Source organism: Drosophila mauritiana, chromosome 2L, assembly GCF_004382145.1.
Source record: "Drosophila mauritiana strain mau12 chromosome 2L, ASM438214v1, whole genome shotgun sequence".
Classification (NCBI taxonomy): domain Eukaryota; kingdom Metazoa; phylum Arthropoda; class Insecta; order Diptera; family Drosophilidae; genus Drosophila; species Drosophila mauritiana.
The window spans coordinates 12,151,370-12,167,467 of record NC_046667.1 but is presented as its reverse complement, the minus strand read 5'-3'; the positions used below and the strand labels follow the sequence as shown (position 1 = coordinate 12,167,467).

The 16,098-nt window shown below is 45.3% G+C and overlaps 6 protein-coding genes across 7 annotated transcripts; 3 read left to right on the top strand and 3 right to left on the bottom strand.

Moving 5' to 3' along the window:
• Positions 1-212: 212 nt before the first annotated feature.
• LOC117135179 (eukaryotic peptide chain release factor GTP-binding subunit ERF3A) lies at positions 213-6,427 on the bottom strand. The gene is made up of 7 exons (XM_033295245.1): positions 5,471-6,427; positions 2,848-3,033; positions 2,005-2,774; positions 1,858-1,944; positions 1,616-1,792; positions 1,380-1,548; positions 213-1,319 (listed from the first exon to the last, which is right to left on the bottom strand). The coding sequence occupies exons 1-7, from the start codon at positions 5,895-5,897 to the stop codon at positions 1,276-1,278; spliced, it is 1,860 nt and encodes a 619-aa protein (XP_033151136.1). The 5' UTR covers positions 5,898-6,427; the 3' UTR covers positions 213-1,275.
• Positions 6,428-6,928: 501 nt separating this feature from the next.
• On the top strand, positions 6,929-9,330 carry LOC117135181 (serine/arginine-rich splicing factor 2). Of its 2 annotated transcripts, XR_004458994.1 has the most exons (5): positions 6,935-7,122; positions 7,248-7,378; positions 8,204-8,618; positions 8,702-8,784; positions 9,193-9,330. XR_004458994.1 is itself a non-coding variant. In XM_033295247.1 (4 exons), the coding sequence occupies exons 1-3, from the start codon at positions 7,045-7,047 to the stop codon at positions 8,580-8,582; spliced, it is 588 nt and encodes a 195-aa protein (XP_033151138.1). In that variant the 5' UTR covers positions 6,929-7,044; the 3' UTR covers positions 8,583-8,618; positions 8,702-9,030. The 2 variants fall into 2 exon arrangements, 1 of the variants encoding a protein (XP_033151138.1); XM_033295247.1 differs by lacking the exon at positions 9,193-9,330 and having other exon boundaries at positions 6,929-7,122; positions 8,702-9,030.
• A 352-nt stretch (positions 9,331-9,682) lies between these two features.
• LOC117135182 (protein C1orf194) lies at positions 9,683-10,825 on the top strand. The gene is made up of 3 exons (XM_033295248.1): positions 9,683-10,138; positions 10,192-10,607; positions 10,683-10,825. Exons 1-3 carry the CDS (start codon positions 10,098-10,100, stop codon positions 10,802-10,804), a joined length of 579 nt encoding a protein of 192 aa, XP_033151139.1. The 5' UTR covers positions 9,683-10,097; the 3' UTR covers positions 10,805-10,825.
• A 23-nt stretch (positions 10,826-10,848) lies between these two features.
• LOC117135180 (probable tRNA (guanine(26)-N(2))-dimethyltransferase) lies at positions 10,849-12,864 on the bottom strand. The gene is made up of 4 exons (XM_033295246.1): positions 12,776-12,864; positions 12,265-12,719; positions 11,122-12,201; positions 10,849-11,064 (listed from the first exon to the last, which is right to left on the bottom strand). Exons 1-4 carry the CDS (start codon positions 12,800-12,802, stop codon positions 10,902-10,904), a joined length of 1,725 nt encoding a protein of 574 aa, XP_033151137.1. The 5' UTR covers positions 12,803-12,864; the 3' UTR covers positions 10,849-10,901.
• Positions 12,865-13,094: 230 nt separating this feature from the next.
• Positions 13,095-13,795, top strand: LOC117150400 (heat shock factor-binding protein 1). The gene is made up of 2 exons (XM_033317264.1): positions 13,095-13,289; positions 13,371-13,795. The coding sequence occupies exons 1-2, from the start codon at positions 13,191-13,193 to the stop codon at positions 13,530-13,532; spliced, it is 261 nt and encodes an 86-aa protein (XP_033173155.1). The 5' UTR covers positions 13,095-13,190; the 3' UTR covers positions 13,533-13,795.
• Positions 13,796-14,283: 488 nt separating this feature from the next.
• Positions 14,284-15,823, bottom strand: LOC117150399 (protein FAM92A). Its single transcript, XM_033317263.1, has 5 exons — positions 15,684-15,823; positions 15,473-15,632; positions 15,277-15,417; positions 14,752-15,222; positions 14,284-14,688 (listed from the first exon to the last, which is right to left on the bottom strand). Exons 1-5 carry the CDS (start codon positions 15,821-15,823, stop codon positions 14,422-14,424), a joined length of 1,179 nt encoding a protein of 392 aa, XP_033173154.1. The 3' UTR covers positions 14,284-14,421.
• Between the last annotated feature and the right edge of the window lie 275 nt (positions 15,824-16,098).

The following is a 16,098-nucleotide window of genomic DNA, read 5'->3' as shown; positions in this document are numbered from 1 at the left end:
CTTAATTGATATTATTTTATTTACTTGCGTCTGTGTTACGGCAACAACATTCAATTTAACAAAGACTGAATTTTCGACAATGGCTGAGGGGAAGACAGATTTTGAAAAATGGTTTTGTGAATGGTTTTGAAACCGCCTTGGTCCGGGATTTGAATGAGTGAATAACGAAAATAAACAATAGAGGGTTAAACTTAAATAAAAACCTTTGATAATTTGTGTTTTTGTTTCTGCTCGGTAGCAAAAGGCATTTTATTTTTTCATATATGGGATTTCGTGATCAACTCGCACGAATTCTTCAATTAACTAAATTATACAAAATCAAATGTGTTTTAATTGGCAAAATCAAATAGTTTTAAATGATTAACAATTAAATGTTTCCGTAGAGTTGAATTTTCTCCGTTCTGCTTTTACAGACTTTACTCCATGTTCTTTAAGCTTAAACTTAACTTAAAGCATATAGATTATATCATTTAAAAAGAAGAGCAGAAATATCTTAATGCATTTCGCGGGGTATTTAACAAATTTGCAATTTAAAGGCGCATACAGGAAGCTGGATGGGGAAAGGAGTCTCGGGATCGCACTTTTGCTTACATATACAAAAATTGGGTAGCTTGCAGCTTTAGTTTTAGTATTTTAAAGAAATTCACGCGAGCGATTTAGGCATGCACGTGTAGGCTATTTAATGCTTACAGTTTATACAAAGTAGTAAACCAAAAGAAAACGACGACTGCGACAAGTGCTCAATATCCTTGCGAGAGGGGCTCAACAAACAAAATCGTTCCAAGTAACTTTTAGTGCCTAATCAGTTATCAATGCAGCTCCTCTTCAACTCTTCCTCTCTCTCTTTGCATATATACGTGTGAGTGGTTTGTTTTGTATACATATATAAATAGTTCATCTTGTTTCGCATTCCTCCGATTTTGCTGCTTAGTTTTACATAATATAGTTTATAATTCGTATATAATGCATTTCTGTTTCTATCTCCGAACTCGTCCTTGTTGTAAATTAACTTTTCGCCTGCCTACATTGCCGTTCCGTTCCATTCCTTTCCGTATCGATCTGGATTCTATAATCAATTGCTATTGCTGGTTGAAAGTAATGTGAGTGAGAGCTCGAGCGTAGCTGAGTACTGTTTTTGTGAATTTGTCAAATGTGAAGAAAGCGTGGCGTGGCGTTGCTGTTGTTGTGGCTGTGGCTGTGTTCTCTCGTCGGGCTTGCAATGCTATCTCAAAAATCGCAATGAAAGGCGGGCGCTCGAATTCAGCTAGGCTCAATTTATTCGACCACCTTCAGCACCTTGCCAATGGCAATGGTTTTGTCTGAAAGATAGAAATGAGAATTAGGTGGGGATCTCGTTTGAGAGTCAGCAATCGACTTACTTTCATCTCTGAGCGTAAAACGGCCCATTTGAGGGAATAGCTTAAACTGTTCAAGGCAAATCATTCCGGAGCACTCGATTCGCATAATTGCAACCTGATCCTGCTTAACGAACCGTGGACGTGTTTTTGATTTGTCACCAGACTTTTTGTCGACCAAACAGATGAGGGCCTATTGAAAAATAATACATATTTAGTATATATGGCTAATGTATTAGAATTATAGACCTAAAACTCACCTTAACTGTGACTTCTTCGGCTGCACAGTGTATGTGCATGACAGCCGAGTAACCCGCACAGATAATTGATTTGTGTTCTAAAATTACGACCTGAGCATCAAAGATTTTTCCCGTCTTGATGGGATTGGCTGCATCGCAGAGAACAAATCCGGGCGAGACATCCTCTTCCTCAATACCCTAAAAAAAAGTTTTAAAGTCAATTAAAATAATCCAAGGGTATAACAGAAGAAATATGTACTCACTTTCAGCTTGATCTTGACGTTCTCGCCGGGACCAACAGAAGTGACTTCAAAGTCGTCGGAGAACAACTGATCCACCGCCACTTGCGTCTGTGTGAATAGTAATCTTAGTTTCATATATCCAGCTGATTACAAAGTGTAAAAGCTTACCCTATTTGGCATCACTAACAGGTTCTGACCCTTGCGCGCTGTTCCGGACTCAACCTTGCCCATCACCACGGTGCCCATATCCTTGTACTTGTCCACAATTGGCATGATGAAAGGCCCGTCAGACTTGCGGTTGAGCGAGGGCAGCTCGTCAATGAACGGAATGAAGGCGGGTCCCCGGTACCAGGGGCAGAGCGTCTCCGGGATTTGGTCTTTCAGCCCGTATCCGCTGAGGCCCGAGCAAGGCATAAAGGTAAGGTCCTTGGCCGGGTTGAAGCCCAGCTTCTTGAGGTATGGTAGTATCTTGTCTTTGCATTCGTTGTAGCGCGTCTGATCCCAATTGACCGTTGGATCATCCATTTTGTTGACCAGCACGACCAGATGCTTAACGCCGGCGGTCTTCGCCAACATGGCATGTTCTCGGGTCTGGCCGCCGCGATCGAAGCCCGTCTCGAATTCACCCTTTCGCGCCGAGATGACCAGCACTGCGAGATCGGCCTGCGCCGCTCCACCGATCATGTTAGGCACGAAGCTCTTGTGACCGGGTGCGTCGAGGATAGTGAAATGCTTTCGGTCCGTTTCGAAGAAGGCTCGTCCCACCTCGACGGTCTTGCCCTTGTCGCGCTCCTCCTGGTTGGTGTCCAGCGCCCAGGACAAGTACCAACTCTCACGCGACTTCTCACGTGCCTCCCGCTCGTACTTCTCCAGTGTCCGCTTGTCCACCATGCCCGTGAGCGACATGATTTGTCCGCCAATTGTTGATTTGCCAGCATCTACCCAACGCGAAGTACGTATGTCAATAATGGATTTTGGTGGGAAATATGTTTATAAGTAATGATAACTCACCAACATGGCCAATGAACACAACATTCACGTGCTCACGCTTGCTCCTATTTTCCTCCACCTTGACCACTTTCTTCTTGGACACCTTCGGCGTAGCCTCACCCTCCGTGAACTCAGCATCTTCCACCTCCTCATCCTCGGGCGTGATCACTGCATCGTCCACGTCCCAGCTGTCAGCGGGATCGGTTTCTAAACAAAAAAAAAAAACAAATAAGTGGTCATTAGTCGAGACATTTACAAGGCGGATCTACTGTGCTTGATGGTGGAAATATTATGACTTTCTGAGGAATATATAATTGTTTGTTGTTTATTTTCTATCTATTACTAAACTTGTTATCGCGCAAATATATAATTTATTTACATTAGACAATCTTGAAAACTAGTAATTTTAAAAATTGTTCAAAATAGTGTCGGTTTGTCCAGATCAATCCAGTTAAAAACCGAATAAAGCAATGGATTTTTTTTTTTTGGGAATTGTCCACATCATCGTAATAGTTTAAAGAAACTTTAGTGGTGGGGGTACAATTCACTTTAACTTTCTCTATTTTACAATATCGGAACCTTTGTATTTTGAGCGACATTTAGTGAATACAAACATGTCTCTTTTTTTGCACAAAAGTAAAAATGTGATGCAAATGCCATTCCATTTATTTTGGCACATGAAACAACTGTGTAAATAATTTTTTTTTAATTTAGGTTGGCTTGTTACGAACTTGTTGCACTTCAGATGATTTAAGGTCAGGGAAGTTGAGCTATCACTCCACTAATTATATACTTCGTTCACGGGCAATCGGTGTTAATCCAGTAACTACTACCACATGCATTCGCCGTGTTTGACCTGGCGGCCACATGCTAATTGGTAATCACTGACTCTAGCCACCCGGGCGTATGAGTCATGTGCGGGATTGGATTGGAGTGCTGTGCTGTGCTGGTGACAACGTGCTTGATTAATGGTAGTTGTCTAGACTTGTGTTCCCGAACCTTTGCCGTAAATGTCGGAGGATCATTTGACCGTCTGGAGATGGGCTGTAACGAAGATATCCCATCCCAACTGCACGATTACTAACTTTTCCTCCACTGCGAAAACGATGGCTTTTTGGAGTAAATGCAGCGAGATCCGACGCCCTCACTCATGATTGCGATGCATACAGATCAATTCTAATCGGATTTCAGAACTAGCAGCGGATGTGGATATAGCCGGAGTAACGAGCTGATACGATCGCGCCAAAGTGTAAGAGCCAACAGCAAATGCTATTTTTTTTCGGCGCTTTGCCAAGCGCGCCGCACAGCCAAACACCATGGAATCAAGTTCGAAGCGGTTTCAACCGCCGGCGAGCTGCACTAAGCGCTTCCATTCGGGCCAAGCGACTACAAAAGTCGCCACATTGGAGTCGCTGCGAAAACGACGAGTGAGCCATTGCCATTCCCATGCCCATTCCATTCCAGTCCACACCGCCAGTCGAAGCTGGGCGCAGCGTAGGCTCCAATGAATGGCTGGCAAAAGAGTAAACGTGTCCAAAACACAAGAATTGGGGGGGCAAGCATTTGCGAGTGTGGGTGCGAAAGAAGGGGACACGACAATGGCCAGATAAACGACACCACAAAGCGAAGCGGCAGTAAAATGGCAGAACGAACAGCTGCTCGTCAACGTCGCCGGGCGAATGGCAAGTAGGTGAGTGGCCACCAGAGATGCACCGTGATTGGGAACAGTTTAACAAGTGATAGTGAGAAGTCGTTACATCGAGAAATCAACAAAGCTAAATAAGAAAGTGTTTTCCAATTAGGAAAAAATGTGAAAATAATGACCAATTTTATAGAATTGAAAGATACACAAAGCTAGTATATTTTCCATTAACATATACGTGTAAATTATTCATGGTTGAACTCTTAAAATCCCAATTCTTGAAACTCAAAATACTGAACGACGGATTCAGAATACTAGAATACTAATAGGATGAAAGTTCTCTCAAATCCCAAGATCACAGCGAGGGAAGAATTGTTTGATGTTCATGTACATATGACTCAACAAGTATTTTTAAATGCATGTACCTACATTTGTTTAAAGCAAAAATGTCAAAGTGCGTGAATAATTCCCAACCACTAGGTGGTTTCTAGAAAACAACTAGACCTGATTTGCGGTTATTTCACCATTTGGTGACACACCCGCGTAGTGATTCTGGCCGTGATTGCTGGGCATCTCTGCGCTGAGCCACTGCTGGCGACACGACGACGAGGAAAGCGCCCAAAGAAAGGGACCTGGCCAGGCGAACTGTTTATGCTCGCAGGCCGAAAGTGATTAGCAATTTGTTTAGCGGCACAATAATGCCCGCAATTCGAATAGAAATCGAGCAACACATGCGACGCCGACGTTGGCAGTGCTGACGCAGATTGAGGTTATGTGCTTGGGCCAGCGATAATAACCTAAACGGAACCTGGTGAATGCAACCTATCTTAGGGGATTTCCATAGCCCTTTCCTCACTGGCGTGTCTCTGCCAACGGTCTTGCGACCAGCAGGTAGCAACAATAACACGCTTCTTTGTTGACGTCACAGAGGAAGCGAGTTCAATGGACGTGGGGCATGTGTATTTGGCAGGGGGTATTTAGGTAGCTAGCAGCTCTATTTACCATTGTTTGCGATTTTGTCCGAGGGGTTGAGACCATCGATGGGCGTTGGAGCCGCCGCCGCTGCTCCTGCTGAAGGCGTGGTGGCTGGCGAACCCGGCGCTGGCGATGCGGAATTGGAGGATGATGTGGGCGGCTGTGCTGAGGGTGCTGCTGCCCCCGCCCCCTGGGCAGTTGGAGGCGGTGGAGCTGCTCCCGCTGTGGATCCCCCGCTGCCGACGGAATCGGGTGTGGTGGCTGGCGTGGCTGAACCGGAGGCGGGACCCGGATCCGCCGTCTCCTCTGCAGCAGCCGCTGCAACCACTACTGCCGCCGCCTCCTCAGCTACATTTACAACGCTGTTGTAACTGAAACTGGGCACAAATTCCACCGCGTTCACGTTCAGCGTGGAGAACTTTGTGCTGATCTCCGTGTTTTCCTGGGCGGCCATCGTTGCAGTGAGTCCGTAATCCTCCGCAGTGGTTTCCTCCGATGAAAATCTCTCTCTCGCTTTTTTCACGCGACGACACACTTTCGCCCTCCTTCTTCAAACTGCTTCAGCTGCTTCTTCTTGCTACTCCCGCACTCACACAGAACACACGCGGTCGTTCGGAATTCTTGGGATTGCCAATGGAAATGGAAATTGGGAATGGCAGAAGCAATGCCACCAACACACGCACGCCTCGTTGGTTGTCGGCCGGAGGGGTGGCTGTGGGGGTTTAGGCCAGACTTTCGGCTCAATGTGGTCTACACTTTTGTTGTGACTCGGTGTTGTGTGTGTTGTTTGTGCTTTGCTAGCCTGGCCAACTCGGTTTGAATTCCCGTTACTTTTAACGACTATCTCCTGTTTGGGACAGTGGTGACCACCTGATGATCTGCAGGTATGATTCGACTACCTGAACACTAAATGCAGTGCTCGGAACTAGCAATCCTCTATTATTTTTACACGTTTTAAGCCACGCATCAAGTCAGGGTTGCCACTTGTATGCGGTGTTATCGTTGCATCGATAGGTGCTGGCTGGCACAGTGGGCTCTAATTGATTTGATGCAAAAATATCGAAATATTAGGTAAAAATAGAAAATTCTTTTATCAAAGTACTACGATATTTGTAAAATATTTTTGCTAACATTTTTAATATTTTTAAAATTCTGCAACATTTTAAACATAAATAATTATATTTTTAATGTACTTTGTACTGAATAATGTAATTTTTTAGGGCTAAATAAAATGTACAACTTGTATATGTTTTATGTGAGACGTGTTGCACAAATATTAAAATATGGATATAATAAAACTTTAATAATTGTTTATTACCCCTCACCCCTTTGGGTGAGTTTTTATAATTAATAATTTAGTTATTCTGTAAAATAGAAGTGTAACGCGAGTTTTGTAAATATTAATAAGTGTAGTGAGCCTTGGGTTTTCAATACATTTCTAAACTCATCATCAATGTTATCGAATTATAATCGACGTTGTTCCAGCTCTAACGTCGTGCCAGACGCCATTTTAATAGTTGTGAAAAAATCGTCTGGAGTTCAGCTCGTTCTTAGCATTCGCATTAGCATTTTAAGCGGTTAAACAAATATCCAAATAGACAATGAGCAACGGTGGTGGAGCCGGGGGATTGGGCGCAGCGCGTCCACCTCCACGAATCGATGGAATGGTCTCGCTTAAGGCAAGTAACTGCAAAGTAAAACACGACTAAGTCGCCCACAAAATGGCGGCCGGCTGGCAACTTTGTGTGGTTAGATAACCTCTCCAAAGGCATGTAAATCAATCCGCGTGTACTAATGCCCACAGGTCGACAATCTCACATATCGCACCACGCCGGAGGATCTGCGTCGGGTCTTCGAGCGGTGCGGCGAGGTGGGAGACATCTACATACCCAGGGATCGCTACACACGCGAGAGCCGCGGATTCGCATTTGTTCGGTAAGCATTCACTTGGCCATCTCTTCCGGGAAAATTGTGAAAGTCGGAGGTCTTTTTTTTGTTTGCTATATCGTTACTTTCACTTGCCGGCGGTGGATTTTAATTATCATGGGACCTTAAATGTAACCATACATACTAGGAGTAAAATATATGTATTTCCCTAAAGTATACTGCGAAAATCGTGCTATACAATCGCTCCTCATATCCGCTTTCACTATCTACTTTATAATGTTTCACTGAAAACTAGCGCAGAATTAATCCGGTAATGCAAGCATATTACATAAAAATTCCATTTCAATATAGCTGATATAATAAGTACACCTCTTTTCCAAACTCACATATTCCTCTCATTCCATTAAGAAATTGCATTATTTGCTATCATCGATTGTGTATCAGTTGCTAATCTGTACACTTTCAGTAGCAAAATGGTGCCAGAACAAATGTGTTCACTTGCAACCGTTGCCTACTCAACTTTTACTAGCCAACGTACAGAGAATACTACATCTAAATATTAAGTTCTAAAGAATAGTTTCATAACATATGGCTACGATACATAAAGTTGTACAAGGTCACTTATTCCATATATTTGCTATCCCTTAAAGTATCTACCTGCATTATTTGCCACCTTTTGAATGTGTATCAGCTTTCAGTCTGTACATTTTCCTTGGTAAAAGGATGCTAGATTGAATGTGTACACTTGCAACAGTTGCCTACCAAACCCCTGCTAGCCAACTTACTGTAAGCCCTACAATTGAATATAGATTTAAATTTAAATGATGTGCAAAGTACACATGAATCTAATTAATTATGTGTTTAATGTTTCAGCTTCTATGACAAACGTGATGCCGAGGACGCACTGGAGGCCATGGATGGTCGCATGCTAGACGGCAGGGAGCTCCGCGTACAGATGGCCCGCTACGGACGTCCCTCTTCGCCCACTCGCAGCTCCAGTGGTCGTCGTGGAGGAGGAGGAGGCGGTGGTTCCGGCGGGCGTCGTCGGTCACGTTCTCGCTCCCCAATGCGCCGCCGTTCGCGCAGCCCGCGTCGCCGATCCTACTCTCGTTCCCGCTCGCCTGGTAGCCACTCGCCGGAGCGCCGATCCAAATTTTCACGCAGTCCAGTACGCGGCGACAGCCGCAATGGAATCGGAAGCGGATCTGCAGGACTGGCCCCAGCCGCGTCGCGTAGTCGTAGTCGCTCCTAGATATCGACGTCACGTTCCAACTAGTGGAAGTGCGAGGTGAGTTCATATCAAGTTCCGATTCAGAACTACATACCTTAGTTAAATAGGGACTCTTTTAAATTGTATTTTTTTAATTCCAGATGTGACTCGCTGACTAGGGCCGATGCCGTATCCTGTTCCGGATATGTGGCTCCATCTGTGTCATGCTGTACCCGAACAGCAGGTATACAAACCATTATACAATCTTACACTTAACACAACTATTTATAGCGAACTATTTTAAGTTTCGGCAGAGTAAATAAGTAGAGATCAGGCATGATTATGTTGCGAGTGAGATCCCCGCAAACTGGGCGATCCCTCGATGTCGGTTCTTGCACATAGGCTTTCATATACTAGAGCGTAGTAGAAATCCTTGAAAGAAATCAGAAACAAAACAAAATAAACTCAAATTAACACGGCTTCAATTGAATACCTAAATATCAAGTGACAGACAGGACAAGAGGAGAATGAGAGGTGATAGGACTGCTCTAGGACTCTGTTTGCGTTTGTGTTGCTCGTTTCCGTTCTTTGTACCTTTTTAACGACAAACTTATTAACAAGCTTCTCCCACACGTTTATTATATATATGCAGGCGAATGGTGTGTGGCAGTTGTTGCGGTTCAGATAAGATTGTGGTTAAATCGCTCGCGATTGAGGATCAGCAGCAGCGCATCATCTAAGCTACAACTCCTTCCTCACGTAGGCGGACACCGCGTGGCTCCTGTTTGTTGCTGCTGCTGCTGCTGCAGATGCTGATGCTGCTGCTGTCGCATGATGCTGTTGCTGGTGCCGCTGATGCTGCAGTTGCAGTTGCCGTAGCCGTAGCAGCTTCCTGTTTCCTGTTAGACGCTGGCGCTGCCAAAGCTCCAGATTCACTCATAGTTTCCCGTTTCCCGTCACTTCTTCTCTCGCCTCGTCTCGTCTCGTCTCAACTCGCGATTTGTTGCTGGTTGGCGTTGTTGGTGTTTTCCTGTATCTTGGTGGGCGTCCCTTTTGAGTTTAGGCGAAAAGTCATCATTTGCAGCAGAGGCCACATCGACGATGCGATGTATGCTGGAGTCTGGATTGCGGACTGACTCGAACGAGGTGTGGGATTCCTTAAAGATCTGGTGCATTCGGTAAGTGAGAGAGCTAACCATTTTAATTTGCAGCCTAATTAAACGGTTCAATAAAGTTTTACTTGATTATACTTAACCATCTACATATGTTGTTAATGGGTTGGAATGGGGTTTGAAAACATGGCCAATAAAAGTTGCCAAAATACATAGTATATCTTGGAATATTGAAAAGAAAGATCTAGTATCTTCGGATGCCCAGAAGCATCCACCTATTATGTTTCGGTTTCTATTGACTCCGGGGAAACATGGTAGCCGGGTGGTATATTGACAAAACAGTTGCCGGGAAACCGAAGGCAAAATAACATATCCCCAAGTCCTGACTACGATTCAGAAACCCTTTTACACTTTCATCTAAATTATATTGGTTGCTCCTGCAAAGATGATTCAGTACGATACTGTGCAGATCAAGAATGTATCATGGTAAGCTTTAGCTGTGCCCGACTTGGCTCAAGATGACTATTGTGTGTTCTCAGGCAGCCCGAACTGCATACGGAGGGCACCTATGTGTGCTCTTTTCCGGAACCCCCGCTGCCGGAGGCCCATCTGAATCCGGGCACCTGGCATGGCCATCTGGAGCCGTATCAGCGGCTCTTCTATCATCAAACGATGAACTCGGTGCGCTCCAGCAAGCGGTACCGTGCCAATCCGAACATTCCGAAGGATACGCTGGATTTCTCGCTGCAGTCGCGTTACGATCACACCCGTGAAGCATTTCCGGACAAGGTGGACTACGTGATGCAGCGAGAGACGTGCCGCGCCGTAAGTAGCTGGTCGGCTCCTGGGTCGGCCAAGGAAATTGGTTCCCAACTCAAATCATTTCGGGTGTTGCGCAACACACGCTTCATTCGGCGCAAGCAGGAGGACGTATTGGGTCATCCACTTCGCATAGGTAAGATCACAAAATTGACAAAAATCTAAAGTGCTTAAAGTAACACCCACTTCGAATCTAATCATATTGTTGCAGGCGGTTGTAAGGAAAAGATTCATCCGCACAGCGTGAAGCTCATTTGCAGCGGTGTCCACAACCAGCTGGTGAACAATGGATTCTCGCGCCAGACCTCCGACGGCAACTTCTTCCGCTATTAGTTCCACAAATCTGTTTGCTTTCCCAGAAAGAATACCATTTTGCGTTTTGGGTTTTACAAACATTATTGGAAATAAATTTGGGACACAGAAGCAGTCGTCACGCAGTCGCCTCCAGCTTGGGTTGCTTGGGCAGATGCTCCACATCTCCATCATGGTCATCCACTGTTTGTGGAGTGTCCTCCGCCTGCTGCTCCGACGCTTTGTGACGCTGTTTCTTGTTCTGGTTACGATAGCTCTTGGGCAGTTTGTTGTCACCAATCCTGAAATTGGATGGGAATTTAGTATGCAAAAGTGGGTGGCTCGGTTACTTAGCTTACATGATAGTGGCTCTGGTTCCAGGTCCCCAATGGGGAGTGGGATTCTCTTGGAAGCGCGATAATGCCGATTTGCGGCTCTTCGGGTTCGCCTCCGGATGGAGTTCATCGAACTCGTAGACAGCAGTGCATTCTTTCGTAAGTATGGCCGCCAGTGGAGTCCCCGGAATCATCCTTTCGGGATTTACCGGATGTCGCTTGCTCCAGCTGCGCAGAATGTCCCATAGCACCGCTGGTGGAGCATTGGTTTTCAACGAATTCTTCGAGGCATGCGAGTATGAGACTCGATAGCCAGCGTGGAGAATAGCAGACCGGAACTTCAGCATGGGCACGATTTCCAGCTTGAGTACACAGCACAGTTTGTCCGGCGTGTAGTAAAGGGGAACGTCCTGCAGCTCCTCTTGCACCATGGAAAGAACTCCAACGATTCGTCTCTGGGTTCCCAGCGATTGCAAGGTGGTCTCCTGCACCGCCGTTAACAGATCCTGCACGAACTCGGGGTTATGAATCGGAGCCGACCAGATGGGTCCACCCAGATGATGCCTGTGACCGCAATGCTCGCACTGCGAGTTGACCGCTGGACCAGTGGGAATTCCGAACTTCAGCTGCTGGGGATTACCCGCCGTGGGATTTGGCTTGGTTATGCCCAAGGGCTGCAGCGTAAAGGTCTCACATCCGGTGCATTGATATATCCAAGATTGCTTGCTCATTGACATCTTGCACTGGGCCTGACCGACGTACACTCTCACAAATATCCGGATGTAGAAGTCCGCTGATATGCTCAATAGTGGTTCGATGTACTTGCCGTACCTGTTCGCATGGCTCTCGATGCAGTGCAGCAGAATGCGCAATGCCATCTCGTGACAGCACTTCATCCGCAGCGGAACCGATCCGTATTTCACATAGCAAGCTTCCGGAGCATTTCCGGCTAGCACGGCCATGTCGGTGGCTGTCACCAGCAGCAGGCCGCCGTCCACTAGGCACTGCATAGCGCCATCCAAAAAGCGATTGGGGCACCCGTACGGATCCAAGTCAACTGCATCAAAGCGCTTCTCGGGTTGCGTCGAAAGATACATGAGGGTCCTGCACGATGTATTGGAATGCCGCATTTTATACCGTGTGCTAATAGCTTAATTATAAACTTACATGGCATCCGAGTGACTGGGCTCGATCAGCTCCTCCACCTTGTTGTGTCGGATGTTTGTGTTGATCGAGGCCACTGCCTGGCGGGAAAGATCGTTGGCCACGATCTGGCGTACACCGGCGATTTCCTGCGCGTAACGGATGCTACGCAAACCGGTGGCTGCCAGAGCCTCCAGGATCCGAAGTCCATCCTCATAGCGAGTACCGGCCTCATAAACAGGTGGATCCTCGAGAACGGGAGTGGGCTTCTCATCCTCCTGCTCCTTGACCTTCCTCCGCTGCTTTTTGAGCGCCTTTTCGCTCCGCTCCTTGGTCAATCTCTGGCGATAAACATTCAGAGCTGCAATGCTCAGATCTCGATTGAATTCCTGGACGGGATTGTAGAACACATTGCCGCCGGACACAATCTCTGCATTACGTTCACGTATCACGTTTTCGTTGGGATTTTCCGCAATAATCTGAAATGGCAATGGTTAGCTTATATGGATTATTTAATGTGATTTTCTTTAACAACCTGCGGCTTTTCCTCGTCCACTTCCATTTGGATTAGTTAAAAGAATACACGTGGGGCAGTGTTGAAAAACGTAAGCTACTAGCTATTAAGCTTTAAAACTAAACACAAGAAGATATCTAAACATATACAAATTTGTTGTTGAATAAAAATGTTTCTTAATATTTATTTGAATTATTTAAATATAAAAATAAATAAATTCTAATTATAAATTGAAATTAAATATGGCTGGAAAATAAAACTAGCTACTTTGCCACCACCAGGATTATCGAATGACTATCGAACCAAAGTCCGCCCCTATGCTTGATAAAGAAATTAATTTGCAGAAGTGAAACAGCCGCAGCCGCAAACAGAAGCAAAACAGCTAAAAGCGATAGGAATTTTGTACTTTTATACAGCGCCACAAAGAAGCCACAGAATGACCGATCTGCGCAACGAGATGGACAGCGATCTGGACCAGAACTACTCCCTGAACAGCAATGCGGACCCCAAGAACATGCAGGAGCTGACCATATACGTGAGTAATGCCCGAACCGGGAGCCACCCAGCAAATCGAGACACCAAATGAGCACCCAGTAAACCCGCCTCCTGTTATCAGGTACAAAATCTGTTGCAGAACGTTCAGGACAAGTTCCAGACAATGTCGGACCAGATAATAACGCGCATCGATGACATGGGCAACCGCATCGACGATCTGGAGAAGAGCATTGCGGATCTGATGAACCAGGCCGGGATCGAGGGTCAGGGACCGGAGAAATGAGATCCGTAGCGCTGGCCCGGCCACGCCCATACGGAAATTGCATCCCAATACCATTAGATACATACATCGAACACCTGGCACCCAGTCACCCGTATCAAGTTTACAATTCCAGGTTCTCACATTCATTTAATCTCCTTCGCACCCAGCTGCTCCCCAAGAAAAGAAAAAAAGAACACATTTGCTCATCCATTTATTGCATAGTTTTAAGTTTCGCCCGCTCGGGGCACATCATAATTTAAGTAAAGTAATTCTTTTGTGAGCAATGGCCAATAATTTTGAATTATTGCCGTTTAGTTTCTATTTATAAATTAAAAATTCGAGAATTGTAAATTCCCTGCTATTTGGGTGTTCAGGACTTCGATTTAACAACGGTTACCAGGCGACCAGTTCCCGATTTGTGCTTCCTCACCTGAAAGGTTATTGCGGAAAGGGGAAGAGAAGCGCGTCATTTCCGCTTGATTAGTTATGATATGCATATATTTAGTCTTGTTTATCTGGGACAAATAATGCAAATCGTGACCCGTGTCCATTAAAAAAAAGTGTATGCAAATCAGCGCTGAATGGCTAGGAGTGCTATGTAACAATCCCTACTTTTAAAAAGGAAATCAACATTGATTTGTGAACCAGAATGAATTTCGAATATTAACTGCAATTTGTTCGCTTCTACATATCAGATTTTGCAAGGCAACTGTTTAATTGTGAGATAATGAGTGGTAATGCATTATGAGAGGAAGCTTCTGAGACTGCGGGGTTACAAAAACCAATTAACGTAAACCATTAGAAGTATGTTCCTAATTCAATTTTATTTAAGCTCTTGCTATGATACCAAAATGTGTTTGCAATACTGATGTGAGCTCCAGGAACTCTACTACTGGTCATAATTTGAGTGCTAGTGCTGGGGCACGTGGAACTGCTTCTGCAGCCTTACATGGGTGGAGGCCACCGCCTTGAAGGGATGTTTGACCGTTTGTCTGCTGGGCTTCGAAGGAGCACTGGCGCTGGTCGATGGCGTGGCTATATCCTTGTTGGCAGTTCGGATCTTGGCCCCAAAAACATTCTCCCGCGGAGTGACCTGGTTGCCCGGCTGTGTGGACTCCCTCTCGTCATCCGTTGCCGTTCCAGATTCCTCTTCCTCATCGGCACTTTGCTCGGTTTCCTTGGGAGGAACCACAATGAAGTTATTCTAATGGGACCATTTCAAAATCATGCCAAATCTTACCTCATCTTCATCATCATCCTCTTCATCCTGCTCGTCGGTTTCATCTTCGGGTTCTGTCTTACTTCCATGATTGATTCCGGCTCCTGCCAGATTCTTATTGCTCCTGGACAACTTCTGGCGCCTCTTGAGCGGACTGACCAGGTGCTCGTGCTCCAAGCTATCCATCGACTGGGAGCGCAGTCCCTTTTTGAGCGCAGTTTTCCTGGAAGCCGGCTCTTCCTTGGTCTTCATGAGTTTCTGAAACTCTAGGAAATCGTCGCGCTCATCAATGGTTCCAATATCATAGTAGCTTGCGCTGAGGATCTCCAATGCCTTGGTGTGCTGCTTCATGGAGATCAGTATAAAATCGCTGATTATCTGCTTCAAGTCGCGCAACTTCCGCTGCTCGAAGTTGCCAATAATGTCGTCAATCTCCTTGTTTGTGCGCTGCACCTCCATTTTGGCCTTAAACAGCTCCGAATCAGCGGCACTCTAGGGTAAGTTTTGGCAATTATATAAAAAGTATATATTCCTTTTAGTACCCACATTGTTTGCAGAAAACTTGGACTTGAGCTCAAGCATCTGGCGCTGACGTAGTACCTCCTTATCCCGCGCTATGACAGCCAGTCGAAGATTGTCCCTTGTGGACTTGCAAAGCTGCTCGAATTGCGCCAACTCGTTGACAATCTAGGCCAATATCATGATATAATATATGAATGCAGACTCAAAAAGGATAACTCACCTTGTGTTCCAATCGGTGTACATTGATGTCCATATAATCACCCATTATGGTAACCGCATTGGTGAAGCTCTTCAGACCCTGACAGAGACTCTCGTTGATTTCCTCGTCGTCGGCATAGCTCTTCACACTCTTGGCCAACTCATCAAAGGAGTCCCGATATCTGCAAGGTTTTATGATTATCCATTCAGTTTTATTTATTTACCAAACTCACTTGGCCATTTTCCGAGTTACCAAAGCAAACGAAGAGCACATCTCCATTAGATGCCTTTCTGTTATGTTTATGCGCTCGTTTATTATTTTAACTCGGTCATCTTTGGTGTTTAGAAAGGATAGTTTTCCACGACGAAACATTATTATTTTGTCTTGCTTAGTCCTTTATATTTGTTTTTATTTTCTTTTGACAATAAAATCAAGTGAAAACCGTTACCAAGGCAACCTTAAAATTCATTTGGCAACTCTCGTTCAAACCGGCATATTTTCAGCTCTGTAAAACTAACAGAAATGTTAAGAACGTACTGCTGCTAGATGGCGCTAGTATCAGCTTCTTTCGCAAGTACACAGATGGCGCAAGAATAAAGTTTATCAAGGAAATTTAAAACATTCTAAAAATATTCAATCCTAAAATA